Source organism: Aricia agestis, chromosome 3 (assembly GCF_905147365.1).
Source record: "Aricia agestis chromosome 3, ilAriAges1.1, whole genome shotgun sequence".
In the NCBI taxonomy this organism is placed as follows: domain Eukaryota; kingdom Metazoa; phylum Arthropoda; class Insecta; order Lepidoptera; family Lycaenidae; genus Aricia; species Aricia agestis.
This window is the reverse complement of record NC_056408.1, coordinates 14,629,322-14,649,565: the sequence shown is the minus strand read 5'-3', so window position 1 is coordinate 14,649,565 and position 20,244 is coordinate 14,629,322. Positions and strand designations below refer to the sequence as shown.

At 37.7% G+C, this 20,244-nt stretch overlaps 2 protein-coding genes across 2 annotated transcripts; both read left to right on the top strand.

The window, feature by feature from the left end:
- The first annotated feature begins 197 nt into the window (after nucleotides 1-197).
- On the top strand, nucleotides 198-17,050 carry LOC121725253 (UPF0565 protein C2orf69 homolog). Its single transcript, XM_042112121.1, has 10 exons — nucleotides 198-316; nucleotides 4,085-4,235; nucleotides 6,532-6,659; nucleotides 7,273-7,377; nucleotides 9,324-9,432; nucleotides 12,475-12,548; nucleotides 13,037-13,192; nucleotides 13,835-13,941; nucleotides 14,860-14,972; nucleotides 16,495-17,050. The coding sequence occupies exons 2-10, from the start codon at nucleotides 4,110-4,112 to the stop codon at nucleotides 16,597-16,599; spliced, it is 1,023 nt and encodes a 340-aa protein (XP_041968055.1). The 5' UTR covers nucleotides 198-316; nucleotides 4,085-4,109; the 3' UTR covers nucleotides 16,600-17,050.
- Nucleotides 437-1,695, top strand: LOC121725252 (TWiK family of potassium channels protein 7). The gene has a single exon (XM_042112120.1). It carries the CDS (start codon nucleotides 597-599, stop codon nucleotides 1,668-1,670), a length of 1,074 nt encoding a protein of 357 aa, XP_041968054.1. The 5' UTR covers nucleotides 437-596; the 3' UTR covers nucleotides 1,671-1,695.
- Nucleotides 17,051-20,244: the final 3,194 nt, after the last annotated feature.

Sequence of the window (20,244 nt, the reverse complement as noted above, 5' to 3'; positions counted from 1 at the left end):
AATGTTCACTAAAAACCTTTAATAATAACTGTTCACAATTTCACATCTTTCGCCTTAACTCTGGCAACTCCTAAATGGGGAGGCTTGCGCCAAAAGATGAAGAAGAAGAATTTAAATTTGTAGACATTTGGTGACAGCATTAAAAAATCCTATTTTTGCAGTAAACAAATTGGATTTTTGTTTAGTTTTTTCTGTTATAATTAATAAATTTTATATGAATACACCTAGTTACCGGGAATTAAAACTATTATTATTTTAAGTGAAGTGCATACTACTCTGAAAATAGCAGTTACCGAAGAAATTACGTTACATTTTGGTAAGCCTTCATGTTCTTTTAAAAAATGTTCTTTAAATTTCTGCAATTATAAAATAAATAGACTTACTTATTAATTTATTTGTATACCACGCTTGGTGTCAACATTATATCCACTGGAAATGTTTACATTCGATCAGACGAAAACATTGCTGTGCGTTATATTTTGTAATCTCTGGATTGGCTTAATGCCAAACCAATTCCAGAAATAAAACACGTAAGGTGGGTCCGATACATATTTAACGAATTCAATGTGTACACAACTCGACTAGTTTATTTGAAAATGGATCGCCAATATCATAATCAATCTAGCGTTCATGGATCCTTTAGAAGTAAAGATTCAACATCTACTAATGACAGTGACCCCAGAGAAAAAATTAAAGACTGTCTTCGAAAATTTATAGCATTTATGTTTACGCAAGTGGGTGTGGGTGCTCTCGTGGTGTGCTATGCCATTCTCGGTGCCGCTAGCTTCATGCACATAGAAAAAGACAGTCCAGACGAGCAAATGGAAAAGGTTACCAATTTGCGCCAAAACTGCGTGCAACAGTTGTGGAATATAACTAATAAATATAATGTTTTAAATTATACAGCTTGGATTCAAAATAGTGACAAAGTTTTGAAAGTTTTCCAAAACAATGTAACATCAGCCATTCGTCTGGGCTACAATGGAAGGTCATCTGAAGACATCTGGTCTTTTCCGGCAGCTCTAATGTATTCTCTCTCCGTGTTCACAATGATCGGATACGGCAATGTGGTGCCAAAAACTGTTTGGGGCAAAATTGGTACAATAGCATATGCTTGCTTCGGTATTCCAATTTATGTTTTATATTTTTGCAATATGGGCAAAGTATTGGCCAAATCATTCAAATGGTTGTACATCACGGCTCATGAGTGCAGCAGAAGAGAGGATCCTCTGCTAGAAGATGGTGAAGTTCTGCCGGTGAAAAGAAAAGTGACAGTTCCCTCGACAGCATGCCTCTGGGTTATTACTTTCTACATCCTGACTGGCACTATAATGTTTGGAGCCTGGGAAAAATGGAACTACTTGGATTCCACTTACTTCTGTGTAATAAGTCTTTGTAAAATAGGATTCGGTGATTTTGTCCCTGGTGCAAATATAGCAGATTCCGCAGAGGGGTCTCACCTAAAGCTTGTTATCAACTTCATATATGTGCTCCTCGGTATGGGCTTAGTGGCTATGTGCTATAACTTGATGTGCGAAGATGTTAGAGTCAAAGTGAGAGAATTACGGGAGGATTTGAAGAACTGTCTGGATGATATCACACTGAAAATAACAGTTTGTATGAATGATACAAAATACTACCATCAGAAGCAAACAAGAAATTTAAAATAATAATCATAAAAATACTATATTGTAAGATTAGGTTATTTATTTTAATTTAATAAAAATGTAATGAATAAATTGGCTGTGTTTAATTTAGAATTTAGTGTATTTCTTTCCTCTTAAATTATTTAACAGTAAATTATCAAAATTTAATTTTATGATCTTTATACTGTAGAACCCCCTCTAGACCTTTCCCTTCAAATATTATTTATTTATTTATTTAAAACACTTTATGCAAATATTTACATAGGCGGGCTTAATGCCGTGTGGCATTCTCTACCAGCCAACCTTAGGGTGATGATGAAAGTGTAGAATAGGCGCATTCTAAGACTGAATTGGTTTAGACATTAAATAAAAAGTTATATAATTATTTTATACATATTTTATCATAATAGACCTACATAAACCGTAATTACCTATTATACACACTAATACACACTATAAGCTTATTATAATACCATACATAAGTTATACATAATTAAACTATATAAATAAGATATACCTACATAGAATAAGGAATTGAATTACTAAATGAAAATATGTAATATAATAATATATTTGTCAAATATGAATTCCAGTGGAACCTTAATCTAATTACTAATTATTATTCAACTGATTTAAATATAATTGACGAACTCTGCGTTTAAAAATATTTTTGTTAGGGGACATCCTGATTTCTTGGGGAAGGGCGTTCCAAAGGAGTATGGACTGTACATGGAAGGAGTGGACAATACTGGAATTATGAGAGGGACAATGTAGTCGCAAGTTTTTGGATGATCGAAGTTCCTGACTGTGGGTATTACTGAAAAATTCAAGGTGGGAAGATAAATATAGAGGAGCACTGGGAGAGTAAAGGAGAGAGTACAGCATACACAGTGCACGCAGTGAACGACGTTGACGAATTGGCAGCCATTGCAACTTAGATCGGTATTGAGAGACATGATCAAACTTACGAAGATTGAAAATGAACCTGATGCAGTTATTTAGCATACGGTCAAGTTTGTTAAGTAGTTCTTCACGGAGTTCGAAACAACAAACGTCACCGTAATCCAGTTGTGGAACTATAAGGGCTTGAACCAGCAGCGACTTTATATTAAAAGGTAAAAAGTTTTTTAGTCGATAAAGAGACCGCAAAGAGCCTGTCACCTTACGGCAGACGTTAGTAATGTCAACAACGCCAATCGAGACTGCTGTCTATATGTAGCCCGAGATCTTTAACACTGGAGCTAAAAGGGATGACACTATTACCAAAGACGACGGGTGGAAGGGCTCTAATATCGACTCGACTCATCAAGCGCGGACTGCCAATCAAGATGGCTTGACATTTACTGGCGTTTACATGCAGACCGAAATTTGCAGACCACGCATTTATAGCCTCCAAGTCCCGGTTCATATTCCTAATCGCAGCAGGTAACTCTTGAACCCTCTCTTGAATGTAAACCTGCAAATCATCGGCATAAAGGTGATACGCACAATGAAGTATAACCAAGGATATAAGATTAATAAATAGAGAAAACAAAAGGGGAGAGAGAATACCGCCTTGAGGTACACCAGCTTCAAGATCCACCCAACTAGAAGAGGAATCATCTAATCTTACACTCTGCTGGCGTCCTCGAAGATAGCAACAAAACCAATTTAAAACTTCGGGTGAGAGAATACGGGAAAGAATTGACAGAAATATTAATACAAACTTGAACCTGAAATTTACCTTTATGAGTAAACATCAGGTTATTACTTAATAATAAGGTAAAGGTCTAATAAGGTAGTAATTAAGGTCTGCCGAAGTCATAAAATTACCTCATGGACTTATGCAGGAGGTGTTTTTTCAATCGTATGCAAAAGTTGCAAGTTTAATTTTATGACTACCCTTGTCCCTTTTCTATCACAAAATCTTAGCTCTCTGTACTCTGTAGTTAACAATTATAATTGGAATTTATAAAATAAAATTAAACAACTTTGTAAAAATCCGACATAATATCAAAATGTGGAATAACTAAATTACTTACGAAAGCTATGCTATTTTTACATCTATTCTGATTCAAAACCTAACGATCATCATCAACATGCGTATTCCCTCTTATAGGCCGGCAACGCACTTGCAACTCTTAATATGATATTTCTAGTGTCCATGGGCGACGCGGCGACGGTAGAATTGCTTTCTATCTGGTTCGCCTATTTGCCTCTAATTGTTTAAAAATAACAGTTAAAAAAAACGCCCTTTCTTCGAATTTTTTTTTTTTTCAAATTTTTTTCACAAATTATTGCATTGTCATCGGCTTTTAATACGTTATACGTATGCAATTTTGCAAAGTTTTGGATTAAATAGACTACTGGAGATAAGTAAAAATCGTGCTAAAAAGATTCCGTTACATACATACATCCCAAGCTAATAAAAGCGTGTTAAAAACATGTGATGTATGCAGTGATGGTGGTGCAGCAGTAGCGGGGATGTTGCCGCTGCGGTTGCGGCGCGTGTGCGGTTTCGACGGCCGCACCAACGACGTGCTGTTCCAGCCCGCTAGTGCGCCCGAAGCGCGCACGCAGACGCTCGTCTTCTTTGGTGGAGATGTGCAGGTAACCTGTTATTATTGTGAATGCGAAAGTGTGTCCGTCTGTCTTTTCCGGACCTCTTCATCCTAACGACTTAATATTTAGTACGGACTCAGAGACCGGAAAGGACAAAGGATTTTGTTCCTCGCGACAAACAAATTGCGGTCGTCATCTAGTAACTATAATATACCTATTATAGCCTATGGGGTTCTATTTTACGGTCGCAAAGCACACAGAAATTCGAACATGCATTGACCTATTGCAATTTATTCCTTTTCTTGCACATGAATATATACACATTGCTGTCTCATTTCCAGGTATACGATACGAGCGAGATAGCAATATTCTTTTCGACCACGTAGTAAATAGTAGGGTTGTTGAGGAAGTGATTATGAGGAAGAGGAGGAGGAAGAGGAATTGTCACGCGCAAATTTAGAGGATGCGGATGAGGAAGAGGATATTTTTTTGAGGAAGAGGATGCGGATGAGGAAGCGGAAGAGGAAGTACAGCGTTTCCCAATGTGGGTGATTACGCCCCCTTGTGGGCGCTGAAGATCTAAAGGGGGGCAGTGTGGGACTCAGAAAAAATGGCGGCGTTTTGTAGAGGCTGTGGGGGCTAATATTACCGACAAATTAAGGGGCAAAAGCCCCTTAATTTAAATTAGGAAAAGAAAGTAGGTGAAACAATGGGGGCACTAAAACATATTTTGTTCTCAAAGTGGGCAGTGGACAAAAAAGTCTGGGAACCCCTGATATAGCACTACACTTCGGTATCATTTCGGTTTTCGATAGAAATCAAATTATTAGATTATTCGCACTGCGTACGTAGCTGCGTAGTGCGTACACGCGTAAACAAAACAACGCTTGCTATATTATGTCAATAAAATTAAAACAAACAAGCAAGGAACAGCGCGGGTGGCGAGAGAGACAAGGAACAAGGAACAGCAGCGCCCGTTCGGTCCGGCATCGCGCTCTGGTTTGTGCGTTGCCATGATTGGATACGCGACGCGCATGCGCAGTGAAATTCCTCATAAATTCCTCCTAAATTTTGAGGAAGCGATAGCGGAAGAGGATTTTTGTATTTTTATTTATGAGGATGCGGTAACGGTTGAGGAACCCAAATTATTGCGGAACTTCCTCATTATGAGGAAGAGGAAGAGGAATCCTCAGCAACCCTAGTAAATAGTAATAGGTCAATATGATTTTATACTTCGCGACCGTTTTATAGATAAAATGACATGAGACTTATAATACATACTAGCTGTTGCCTGCGACTTCGTCCGCGTGGACTTCAGTTTATAGCGCGCGGTGTCAATAAAATTGGTGTCAAAAGCTTTTTAAAACCCTGGTACCCCTTAAATCAAAATACCCAAAACAGCCGTGTAGTGTGCACACAATATGATTTTTTTTAACTAAACTTATTATACCTTTTAAAGCTTATTTAGCGTTACACAACTTTAGCTTTGCCCAATACCCATAAACTATTTAGTATTTATTATTGGTAGACTGTTGTTTCTGATTTCCATGTTGGTACGTGAGTTTTTTAATAACGTCATGTATAACAATCAAAAGAATCGAAACATTAACTCGACATGGTACCACCTCTTATAGAAATACATATGAGCAAGCGATAGCACGATCTAGGCGACTCTTGGCGCCATCTGTTCCAGTTTTTGGAACTAACTTAATTTGAACAAATTTACGCATAAGCACCCCCTTACAACCCCTTTTTCCAGTAAGAAGTAGCCTATGTCCTTTCTCAGGCTTTAGACTATCTGTGTACAAAATTTCATTACAATCGGTTCAGTAGTTTTGGCGCTGTTGTTTTTGAATTTGATATCTAAGTTGGTAGGTGAGTTATTAGTTAATAACGTGTATAACAATCGAAAGAATCGAAAAACCTAGTTGAACATGGTACCACCTCTTATAGAAATACGCATGAGCAAGCAATAGCGCGATCTAGGGGACTCTTGGCGCCATCTGTTTTGAGTTTTTGGAACTAACTTAATTTGACCAAATTTACGCATTTTCACCCCCTTACAACCCCCTTTTCCAGTTAAAAAGTAGCCTATGTCCTTTCTCAGGCTTTAGACTATCTGTGTACAAAATTTCATTACAATCGGTTCAGTAGTTTTGGTGTGAAAGCGAGACAGACAGACAGACAGAGATACTTTCGCATTTATAATATTAGTATAGATTATAATAAACGTATGTGACCCGTGATTCCATGACCATTGGTCAGAAACTATAAGCATTTTATTGCTTAAATAACATTTTGACATTGATGACCTTACAATAATATAGTTAACTATTACTTACAGGATTACCCAGAGGTTATGCAGGCGCATCGAGATAACAAGAACTACTTGAAATGGAACTTGGAGAACACGGCTCGTATGCTGGGGAAAGACTTCCCCTCGAAACACATTGTGGTCATTAGACCTGTTAGGTTAGTAATTATATTTTTATAATACGTTTTTAATACAATAAAATAATTATTGTTTAGCCACATTTATGTCATAAATAATTATAATACCATCAAATGACAAAAGAAATGGTAGTTGTCGAACAGTTTATTCAACTTCATATTACATACTCATCCAGTGTACCACATTTTGACATTATCGTATCGGTAACAGTTTCTGATAGACTGCTAGTTGCTACATAAATTTAAAAATACTTACAAACATATAATATTTAGTTTTGTACCAAAAATAAATACATTAGACCTTCGATCAAACAGAAATATTTGATCGAAGCTTAGACGAATTTTAAAGACGCTGACTTGTAACAAAGACAACTGCTTAGTTGGTGGCGCGTTGGTAGCGCAAGCCGGGGGTCGCGTGTTCGAATCCCGCCGATGGAACAAAAAGTTTTCAATGTTCCTGGGTCTTGGATGTGTAATTAAATATATGTCATGATATAATAAAAATCTCAAATATATGCATAACATAAAAAGTATTAAATATTTCCGTTGACCTGCAACACAAGTCCTTCAGGTAATTAGCACGGGGCCAGACTTTCGTGGTGTGAAGCATCCATAGACATAACTGTAATTTCAGGATAGAATACAAGAGTTTCAGCTGCTACGACAACTTCGTGCCGAGCAACAACGCCGGAGTGCCCGACCACACGCCCACACACAATGCGCTACATCATTTAGAAAGGTAAACATCTGTTACGTGCTTGCGAAGAACATAGAAATTCGTACACTGACTCTAAGTGGGCCCCTACTAAACCTACAATAATATTGAACAATTTATTTGACAATAAGATCCACGGTCAACAATATTGCATGGTCAACAATATTTAAGTGAAAATAAAGATTTTTTTTGTTATTTATTAATATTGTAGTGTATTGTAGTGATATCTATATATGGTCACTGTTAAGCATTAGTGTCCTAACCCACAACTTTTTTTGTTGTTAATTTTTTAATGCAGTCTTGTTCTAAATCATTTAAAGAACAAAAGTGCATAACTAACTCAATACGTAATATTTGTGTGGGTTAGTACACGAATGCTTAACAGCGTCCATTATCTATACTAATATTATAAATGCGAAAGTATCTCTGTCTGTCTGTCTGTCTGTCTGTCTGTCTGTCTGTCTGTCTCGCTTTCACGCCAAAACTACTGAACCGATAGTAATGAAATTTTGTACACAGATAGTCTAAAGCCTGAGAAAGGACATAGTCTACTTCTTACTGGAAAAAGGAGTTGTAAGGGGGTGAAAATGCGTAAATTTGGTCAAATTAAGTTAGTTCCAAAAACTCAAAACAGATGGCGCCAAGAGTCCCCTAGATCGCGCTATTGCTTGCTCATGCGTATTTCTATAAGAGGTGGTACCATATTGAGCTAGGTTTTTCGATTCTTTCGATTGTTATACACGTTATTAACTAATAGCTCACCTACCAACTTAGACATCAAAGTCAAAAACAACAGCGCCAAAACTACTGAACCGATTGTAATGAAATTTTGTACACAGATAGTCTAAAGCCTGAGAAAGGACATAGTCTACTTCTTACTGGAAAAAGAGGTTGTAAGGGGGTGTTTATGCGTAAATTTGTTCAAATTAAGTTAGTTCCAAAAACTGGATCAGATGGCGCCAAGAGTCGCCTAGATCGCGCTATCGCTTGCTCATATGTATTTCTATTAGAGGTGGTACCATGTTGAATTAATATTTCGATTGTTATACATGTTATTAATTAACTCACGTACCAACATAGATAAGAGAAACAACAGTCTACCAATAATAAATACTAAATAGTTTATGGGTATTGACCCCAATAGGGCAAAGCTAAAGTTGTGTAATGCATTATGCAGCTAAGTTGTGTAACGCTAAATAAGCTTTAGGTATAAAAAAGTTTAATTTAAAAAAAAACATTATGTGCACACTACACGGCTGTTTTGGGTATTTTGATTTAAGGGGTACCAGGGTTTTAAAAAGCTTTTGACACCAATTTTATTGACACCGCGCGCTATAAACTGAAGTCCACGCGGACGAAGTCGCGGGCAACAGCTAGTTTATTATATAAAACTCAAAGGTGACTGACTGACATGGTGATCTATCAACGCACATTCCAAACCACTGGACCGATCGGGCTGAAAGGCATGCAGATAGATATTATGACGTAGGCATCCGCTTAGAAAGGATTTTGATCAATTCCACCTCCAAGGGGTTAAAATAGGGGATGAAAGTTTGTATATAATAATACTTCTTAACGCGAGCGAAGCCGCGGGCAAAAGCTCGTTGCACAATAAAATTGTAAGGTGAGACTACACTAGGTGTAATTACACTGCAGCAGCCACTTTTCACCGCCAAATTACGTCAATATGAGTTAAACGCAGAAATGGAACGGTGCGTACTACTTAAGGTACGGTAACGATACGCAATACAACATAATAAAGTAAAGCGTAAGATTTTGTTAATGTGTAAAAAATTAATGCATATTATTAGACTGTAAGGGGCTGTTTCACCACTTCCTGACAAGTGCCGGATATGCTATCTACAACTTAATTTGACAGAGTATGTAGTATCTGTCAGATAAATTGTGGATAGCCTATCCGGCACTTATCAGGAAGTGGTGAAACATGCCCTAAATCTATTTGTTTTCAGGTTATTGCAAGGAGTGGGCAACAGACTGAGAGCGCAGCCGACCGTGGAGCTACTGGAAGCGATGTCGGCAGTATCGTTGCCGGAGGAAATAGATATAGAGGAGCTACATGTAAGTTGTCCTTAAAATCTTTTAAAACCATAGAACGAAATAGATATAACATGATATCTAACTCAGATCTGTGCTCGTGGGCTAAAGTAATAAAATAAAACGTGGCCTAGGTGGTTCTATTTTTTCGGTCCCATTTGCTTTCGGGGTCAAAATTTGATATTTACGAAATGATTTTTTTCGATCAAATACTTTTAAAATGTTAAGTCTATAGTGTTCTACTTTGCCGCGTATTGTGTATTACCGTAAGATAATTAATCAAAAAGAAACATCAAATAGCCAAAATTTCATTTCCAACGCTCATACGTTCCCAGATTGCTAAGCTTAGACAAAATTTTCTTAGAGTTTTCGTAATTAATCTTATCATGTTTTGTACTGGAACATTAGCTTAAATACTCATATTAACCATTTTAAATATAAGCGTGAACTCGTGCATGTGCAACATTGAGAGAACGTAGGTTTTAATTTTGTCACGCGAAATTTTTTATATCGTTCCGAGCAAATGGTTTTTATGTTTTTGACCAAATCTGCATCTGTAGATCTACGTGCAAACATGTTTCGGCACCCCACGTGCATGTCTGCCATACATTATAGGCGAGATAAGATGTGCGCATTGTTTCTCGGAGAAAATTTAATTTTTAGTTGCAAATTCTTGTTTTGTCACGGGTAAGCCTTCATTACCATCCATTGCCTATTTAAATGACTTTTGTTGCTAGTGATTTTTATAATACATTATGATAAAGGCTATTGAAATACCTTCTAAAGATATATTGCAGGGCTTTTGAAAAATATAAGAATGCAACAAAATTTTAAATTAAATGCCAAAACTTCATTTCCACTTCGTTCCCATCCATTACTTCCGATTTTTATACCAATTTTCCGATTTTTTTGGTATTATTTAGTATTTTATAACAGATTTTGTCCAAATCCTATCTATATATTACATTCCATTTCAATATTTCTTGCTGCGAGTCATTCTGTATCAAATTACCGTTAATCTCAAAAACAGAGAATGGATTGCTTAATCATCAGTTGGTTCACTTGAATGGTTCTATTTTGGGGGTTCGTTGTCTGTCTCATCACTGTTATCTGCCATTAGATAGAAGAGGGCGGCTTAATTACATCTAAGACAATATTTACTTAGGAGAAGTCACTGACGTTCGAAACAAAGATTTTTACCTAGCTTGTGGATTGTGGAACTCTATATAGATATTGTAGATTTACGACCTGTCAAAGATATGCTTCTGGAGCCTTCAATGAACCGACGAGCACACATTTCTGACAATAAATATGGAAAATATATCTTCGAATAGTATTATTCGTGTTAATCTCATAATGAAACCAAATATGTGATTATTTTGAAATAACTAGTATTTTTAGTAACATACAGATAACCCTGTATATTTTCCTTTTAATAAGTACCTATCCATAAAGTACTAATCTAGCTAGTACTTCATAATTAAGTGATTAAACATTATATTTAAGATTTAAAACTGTTTTTTAAGAAGTTAAAATTTTATTAGTAACAGGAACACAATACATATTTTTGTTGCTCAACACCACTATATCTAATACCTGTTAATGTATAAAGTGGTGTGTAACAAATTGGGATATTATTTTGAAGAGTTTACTAAAGTTTACTAAACTAGTCGGCGCTAAATTGCATAGAACTGCGATTTGTTAAACTATTCCTTAAAATAGTGTTTTCCTTAAAAACTCTAGTAAGTTAATAGTTGCGTAAAGTACATGGAATGTTGATTGTATACGATCATATAGTAAAACTAAAGATTGGTTGCATTTTATTTAAATAAAATAATAATGTCTGACTTGTTTCCTACTTTTTAACAAAAGTCTTATATTTTTGTTATTTTTTTAGTAGAGGAGATTTCAAAAACTGACACTGGTTTTATTACTCATAAAAATAAAACAATAACAAGTATTATGTTTATCTAACATGAAATTCCTCAACTTTTTTCGCTTCCATATAAATATTTTTTCACTTCCATCCAATCCTTTAAATTTCCATCTTATCGATTTTCATTTCCGTCTGTTGAATCATTACCATCCATCTATTTATATCGTAAATATAAATAGCAGACTAAGGCAATTTGGGGATCAGAGTAAGTATACGTACACAAGCCTAAATACAAAATTTTGTCGTAATACCTTAAAAAAAAATTGATTCTACAAAAATATCCAAATGGGAACGAAAAAATAGAACCACCCCCTAGCAAAAATTTGGTATTGTAATACCAATGTCCAATTACCAACCAAGACTACATTTTCTACTAAAGTAAATAATATATTATGTACAAGAGTTTTGCCGGGAATGTGAAAAAGTGACAACATCGTTTTCCCGCCATTTACTTGACACTGGCCATGGTTATATAGCCGAAGCGCCATAACAAGAAAATAGTAATTATACAAAAGTTTAGCTATTGTAAATTAAATGGTTTATGTCACTCTTATCAATTTTTTGTATAATTTGGTCATTTAAATTCTAAAACAAACAACGATATGATTGCACAGTTCAGTCTTCAGTACAATGTTTTTGTACCATCGAACAAATTTATTCCTAGGCAGTTGACGGACCTACGTCATTTGATCGACTTATGTCAATTCAATGTTAGCTGTGATCGGTCGGATAGGTTTGACTTAACGCGGCCAAATTACATATGGCTGGTTTACACGTATTAAGTTGATAAGTAGTTAACTAAATTTGAACTTAATTTTAAGTTATTAATTGCATGTAAACACAAAATTTAGTAGCAAGTTCAAATTTAGTTAAGTATAAAGTCATAAGTTAAAATTTAGTTGACCACTTGTCTACTTAACACGTGTAAACCAGCCATTAGGTCCGCCATCTGCCTAGGAATCAACTTATCTGGCAGTACAAACTACAAAATGACGTTAGGGTCTAGGCGGCAAGAATCGTCGCGAATTCACCAAGCGTCCTCTACAATTTAAAATCTAATCTGGGACCGAACTGTGCAGTTTTATCGCTACATGCAGCAGGATTTAGTAACGCTGATGATAAATTGACAGAACGCGTCGATAAGAGGGCTTAGCTCTAACGGGTGTAGCGACAACGGCGCCGGCTGCAGTGACGGACACAAGCCGTGAGTAGGTTTAGTTCCAATCGATGTATTGTATCGTTTTGATTCTTAAAAGAAAGTATTACACAAAGGTGGAGCTGAGGGCGCTACTAGCATACACAGTAAATAATCCGACCAAAGTCCGATATGTTGCACACGTCATATCAGAATATTGACAGAAATGTTGTCAACGTCGAACAAAACTTTTTGTTTACTGCCTATGCTGGTGCTGCCGTCTAGCGTGAATACATTGCAGTATATGATAATATATCCTATTATTTTATGTTCGTTTCGTATTGTGACGTAAGATGAATGTTTTGATAGATTTTACCAAAAAAACGCTCCAATCGTAGTATTGTTCGTGTGACGAAATTCGGAACTATTTGCCGCCATTTTGAAATTACTGTCACTTTGTTTTTTTTCCGAAAATGTCTTGCACCTGTCTATGCTTTATACTTGTTTTTCTTTAGGAAAATGTACCCGATAATTTTATTTTTTTAATCTTTCTTCAGTGGTCTAGACCCGCTGTGGTGGCGTGAGAAGTTGGCGCTGGACGAAAGCGCTCTCACCCTGGTGGGGTTCAGCAAAGGGTGCGTGGTGCTCAACCAGTGTATATACGAGTTCCATTACACCAAGACCCTCACGCCTGGAGACGCGCATATGATGAAGTAAGATACCATCTATACATATTATAAAACAAAGTCGCTTTTTTCCCTCATGTCCCTTTGTTCCCTTTAATCTTTAAAACTACACAACGGATTTTGACGATTCTTTCAGTTTTAGATAGCCCATTTATCGAGGAAGGCTATAGGCTATATTTTATCACGCTAAGACTAATAGGAGCGAAGAAATAGAGGAAAATGTGGAAAAAACGGAGAAAATTATTTAAAATTGCTTATTATCTTAAGAAACAGACTGGAGCAATTTTTATGTTATTTGGCACACATGAAGAATAGAATACGTGAAAGGTCATAGGTTTCTTTTTTTGCGGAAACATGTACGGTGTCCGTGACATCTTAAATTACGCGGGTGAAGCCGCGCGGAACTTCTAGTACTTAATAATAATATCTATGGACACTTTACACCACCACCTCAGGCTGGTCCCGTGCTAAGTACCTAGACAACGGAAATATACACATTTAATACTTTTATTCTATACATTATATTTAGGAGTTTATTATATGATACATACATCCATGACCCAGAAAACTTTTTGTTTCGTCGGCGGTATTCGAACCCGCAACCGCTGGTTGTGTAGCGCTGACCACGCGCTTAACCACTGAGCCACAGAGGTCGCCTTATTGTTTCAGGTTCATAGAGCGGATAGAGGACATGTACTGGCTGGACGGCGGGCACGCTGGCGGCAAGAACACCTGGATCACTTCGCGCAGCCTGCTCGAGACACTCACCAGGCTAGGTAAACTAAACTACCTCGGAATTTTTATTGTGACTCTTATGTCTGAGGCATCGTAGCATCCAAGTGGTCTAGTTATTGGAACGAAGTTCTTTATCGCGCGTTGCGAAAGGGGGGTAGACGGAAACAGTTGTAACAAAAGTGTCGGTATATTACAACTAGAGCAAAAATGCTATGCGTTCGTGTTTCTCTCTCTGTCTCTCTTTTTTTTTTGTTTTTTTTTTTTTTATAACTTCGTTCCATCCGGATGTCCCTTGACAGTCTTGACACATCTCAAGTTTTATTTTTATATGAAGGCCAACATGTACCACCGAGGAAATTGATTCATAGGCAGTTAACTGCCTACATCATTTGGTCAGATTATGTCAACTTAACCGACAGATGACGACGTACGTCATCTGTCGACGGCTGGTTTTGATAAAACACGACCAAAATACGTAGGTCAGTATGAAACTAAAGTCTGTCAAAAAGTGAAGAAATTAAAAAGTGGAAACATCGTAGTGTCATCCCTTTCAAATCAATATAAGAAAAAAGGGATGACATAACGATGTTGGCACTTTTTAATTTTTTCACTTTCTTGACGGACTATACTTCTCTGATAGCACAAGAATATATAGTTCATCAGCATCTGCCTGCTCTATGCAGTATGCTGGTCTTAAATTAACATTATTGACGTTATTCAGCTATGTGCAACAACGACATCGGAGTTTTCGTGCAGTAACTTATTTTACACATACCTAAATATAAACCAAAGAGTTCTGCAAACAACATAGAGACCTCTATATTATTCTCAGAACCTATCAGATGTAAAGGAACTATGAACGCAATGCATTTCAAATCCAAAAAGTGCGTATAATATGTTTTTCTGAGTATGGTTAACAGCTGGTTTATTATGATACGTATTTTCCTTTGTTTTGTCAGATGTGAACATCAACATACACGTAAGTCCGTACCAGGTGCTGGACGAGGGCCGGCCGTGGATCGGCCGCGAGGAGAAAGCCTTCACCGGTCTGCTCAAGAAACTCGGAGCTAAGGTATCCAATTTTCCTTTCCTTTCAAACCTTTCTTCCACTCTTCTTTCGCGTTTGGTAAATATAAGAGGATTACAAGCGTTCCCTTGTCAGTTTTAACAAAATGATAAAACTGATAAGTGAAAGCGAGTACGAAGGGTTTTTTTTTTTTTTTTTTTTTTATTAAATAAGGGGGCAAACGAGCAAACGGGTCACCTGATGGTAAGCAACTACCGTCGCCCATGGACACTCGCAACATCAGAAGAGCTGCAGGTGCGTTGCCGGCCTTTTAAGAGGGTATACACTCTTTTCTTGAAGGTTTGCAGGTCGTATCGGTCCGGAAATACTGCTGGTGACAGTTAATTCCAGAGTTTTACAGTGCGCGGCAGAAAGTTACGCGAAAAACGCACTGTGGAAGGGGTGCGAACATGAGTCGCATAGTATGCAGATAGCCTTGTAGTTGTATCTTTTAATACGACATTTACACTCAGCCCTCTTGGACAGGGAAGTGGGGAGGGAAGTGGGCAGCGTGAATATGTAAATAGGTGACTCGCGCTGCCACTGCTCATGCCGCTGCCATTGCCCGGCGCTCCCTCGAGTGTCGGTTTTTCGGGCGGAAGTCAAAGGACGGGCAGCGCGAGCGCGAGTGAGTGTTTACATTCAGCCCTCTCGCTCACTTGCCGCCAGCGTTTTGAACGAGAAGCACGTGCGACAAAATCCACAAAAATGTCACCGCCTACGATCATACCTATACATACGATAGGTACTTAATCTATTTCTATGAATTTCCCTCACCCACAATTTCCTTTTACTACGACGAGACTAGATTAAGTCTTCGATTCGATCTGTTTTGATTTCTTTTTAAAATATGCATATAGTTATATATACTCAGCAGACGTTATACGTGGGAGAGCCATGCTTCGGCACGAATGGGCCGGCTTGACCGGAGAAATACCACGTTCTCACAGAAAACCGGCGTGAAACAGCGCTTGCGCTGTGTTTCGCCGAGTGAGTGAGTTTACCGGAGGCCCAATTCTCTTCCCTATCCTCCCCTTTTCCCTTCCCTTCCCATCCCTCCCCTACTATCATATTCCCTCTTAAAAGGCCGGCAACGCACCTGCAGCTCTTCTGAAGCTGCGAGTGTCCATGGGCGACGGCAGTTGCTTTCCATCAGGTGACCCGTTTGCTCGTTTGTCCCCTTAAATAAAAAAAAAAGACATAATGCTGTCGCCGCAACAGTTTCGATATCCGCCATCGTTGCGAGTCGTTACGTAAAAGAGTATGAGGGCTGAGTGTGACCACCCACTCGCCTCTATAATGCCGCAGAAGTATTTGAGGCAATATTTCCGACAGCGGCAGCAGCAGAGCAGTGACAAGGGCTGAGTGTAAACGTCCCATAAGTAACTTTGTCGAATACTGTGATGTGTCATGCGATGTTTATTTTTAACCGACTTCCAAAAAACGAGGAGGTTATTACGTGTAAAGTGCATACTCCTGCTTCCTACACTTTTATAGTTAGTTTACTTAACTCCTATAATTTACCCAGGTGAGCCGCTACCTGCACCCGGTGGCGGGATCGCCGCAGTCGCTGCAGACTCACTTCGACGTGCTCACGCGGTTCAAGGCCGCGCAAGATGGCGGCCTGCCCTGAGCCCGCAAACGCGCGCACGCTCGCACACACACGCGTACGCACAGCATGCACTATCGATCTTGTATACGTAAAAAGAAATATTGATCGATGGATGAAAATGAATTAGAGAATTCGCATTACATATTTACTCATCAAGTTTTCATCTGCCATCTTGAAAATGACACCTCATTATAAAATATCAATTATTGTTCAATATTAACGATATCTAGAAGGAGACCGATATTAATGAGATTGAGTTTAAAATTATGTTGTGTTAAATTTAAGACAAAATTAATGAATTGAGATTTCGGACCGTCCGTATCATTATAAGTTTATACTTCATATTGAAGATAATTCTATTATATATATTACAGTTAACTTATTTTTTCTTGCATGTTATTCCCTTGTTCATTAGGGCGCGTTCAGACATGCTCGTTTTCTACGCGTACGCGATTTTTTTTAATAAAATTAGAAGGCACATCGGACAGAATATTACAGCTTATGTGCATAATACAGGGTGCAATTAAACCTTCCTGCCAAATTTTGATATTAAAAGTTGAAAATAAAAATACACGTATTTTTTCTTTTATAATCACTCAGTACTAAAATGTGGAGAAATAACTTCCGAAAGTTATCCTAAAAAACACTACAATTAATGGACACTTCTCGTCGCCCGCGCGTCACCCCCGCTCATATCCGGCGCCGTGAGTGACCGTTCTGCAACGATTTTAAATGGGATAAAATATGTTATTAAAAAAATAATAACACTCAATTTTTTTTGGTTAAATGGACTCTCCTAATGATACCAAAGCCTTGGAAAAAATTTGGCAGGTAGGTTTAATTGCACCCTGTATACAATATGATTTCATGATCATTAATCATAAATTAGGATTTCTTAACTAACTCAGTTTGGTTTAGAAAATAGTGAATATTACGTAAAAGTGAGGAGCAGAGGGCGCTACTAGCACATACAGTGAATAATCCGACCAAAATCCAACATGTTGCACACGTCATAATATCGGAATATTGATAGAAACGTCAAATGTCAAACAAAACTTTTTGTTTATCGTCTAGCGTGAAAACATCGCAAGTAACAACGAATCCCATCTAACATAAGGCCAAAACACAGCCAAGAATTATTTAATATTTGGTCATGGTTAAAATAAATTAAGCGCATATCAATCTTTTTAAATATAGGATAGCGCATTCCATGAGAGGATAATGTATTTATTTGATTTATAATGATTGTAAATTGTTATTTAATTCTAGTTCTAACTTAGATTAAACATATAATATTTTGTGTCTAAGGGGCGATTTCACCAAACACACACCAGTGCAAACTGAACCGGTTCTAAACGTATAAACGCGTTCATGACACCGAATTGCATTTTACCAGCATAAACTAAAAGCGTTCACAAATCACAGCAAATCCAAGTTTTATCTTGGTTATGTTCGAGGTTTAACTTCATAAACCCGTTCAAGTCCTGTCAATGTAATGTCATGGCGGAACGAAAATCATAGTCGAAATAAATTTCAAGATGACAGTTTTGCCAGATGTGTTTGCTTAGTTTATGTATTGTTTCTTAAGGGGATATTAGATTATCATATATATTGGATCCGAGATCATTGAGTCAATGATATTGGATAATGTAATATAGACATATGATTAATTTCTTCCTTGATCATAGATTTTTGACATTTGCTGAGAGATTGGATCCAATACGGTCATAGAAATAGGTGTTGCCAGTTATTTAATTAAAAAAAAAAAATTCTTGTTCGTTAATACGTTTCAAATAATGTAATGTAATTATTTTTCTAATTATATACTTGGATAATCTTGCTGAAATAACAAAAAACAAGCCATATTAAAAATGACAAATCGAATTCTCTGAGATCTAGTAACCCTGACGTCAATACCTGTCAGCGTTAGTAGTAATATATTATATGATAATCTAATATCCCCCTTACTGAGTGACGTCACGTAAATTTATTAATTGCGATTAAAAGACGTTTGTGACATCCATTTGAAACAAATCGAGATTTACGTCGCCGCATGGACGCGTTTAATGAGAACTAGGTTTTATAAAACTGATATTTTATAAGTGCGACTGGTGAAATTTCACCATAATCTTGGTCGCAAAAGTATTGTGATTCCGTCATTGTTTTGATATAATTACTGTAAAGGTGCTTCCTCACCGGAGCATTCGCTTGTAATGTAACGTTACAGATTCGACCATTACATCAGTGAGGGAGGAGAACTGAGCATTACAATGCGCACCTTGTAATGATACAATGTGTAATATCTTGACACAACTTGTATCATCAATGCTACGTGACAGTGAAGTCAACTTGCTGTGGAATGCTCAAGGTGGAATCTATAATGTTACATTACACGCGATTAGCCGCGTACTGACCAAGCGAGCCGCCTCGTAAGGCAGCCTCGCGCGGCAGTTGCTCGGTCGGTCAGGACGTGGCTCGCCCGAGGCAGACGCATGCGTTGCCTCGCCCGAGCGTGCCGCTGCCCGAGCCAAGCGTTGTCGGGTTTTTGTTGATGCTCAGGCTGGTTTTATAGTTAAGCGTTTCGGCAGCGCCGTTGGAGCGCCGCGCGTTCGAAGATGTATGGGGGTAGTAGTAGCGTTTTAAAGTCGCGCGCTTGAGCAGCGCCGTTCGTCCATACGTTTGTTACAGCTTTGAACGCGCGCGCTCCAACGGCGCTGCCGAAACGCTTAACTATAAAACCAGCCTCAAAGGCGCCTCGGTACGTTTGCCGCGCTCACTCAAGACGGGAGTGTTTTGCTTCGCTTATTCGTTGCGTATTAGGACTTATGCGTCATGGATAAAGAACAGTGTCAACTAATACAACTATATGGTAAATACAGACTACTTTGGACTGCACAATGTTCTGATTACATAATTAGGGGACTAAGGGAAAATGTATGGAGAAAAATAAGCCAGGAAATGAACCTTGCAATAGCTGAATTATTATAAAGGCAGTGGTGGCGACAGCTTTCCGAATGTGCGGCCTCATGGTGGTCTCGGGCAAACTATACGCACGAGCGGTCTCTATTCGACTTCAATTTTAACTGAGCGTCGATGCTGGCTCGGCCTTGCCGCGCGAGGCAGCTTCGGATTAGAAAAATACAGACCGAAGCCGCTTCGCGCGGCATGCGTGCTGCGGCAAATGTCCAAGGCTACCTCGCGAGGCGGCTCGCTTAGTCAGTATGCGGCTATTGACGCGAATGCTCTCTGTGAGGGAGCACCATTAGCGTTAACATAGTAAAATAATAACTAAATGTTTTCTAAAAGTAAAAAAAAACTTTGTGAATACATATAAGTATGTATTTTTTAATTGTTGTCTACTTTAGCTAGGTTACTTTATTACTTACAATAATTTGAAGTAAAAAATTGTCAATGTCAAGCTAAAAAAAGTACATATTTACTTACATAAAAAATTCGTAGGTAGCATTCCGACAGTATTATATATATCATTTAATTGAAGTTGTTAGCTATGACTCATTGTACAAAACTCATATTTGGGTTAAACGTAAATATTAATTGATAATAATTATTGTAATAAACTCTATTTTTCTGTCTTATCCTATCTGTATTTTATTTCGCGAGAGTCCAAGAATCTAAAAGTTAAGACATTAAAATAATTGATCCAAT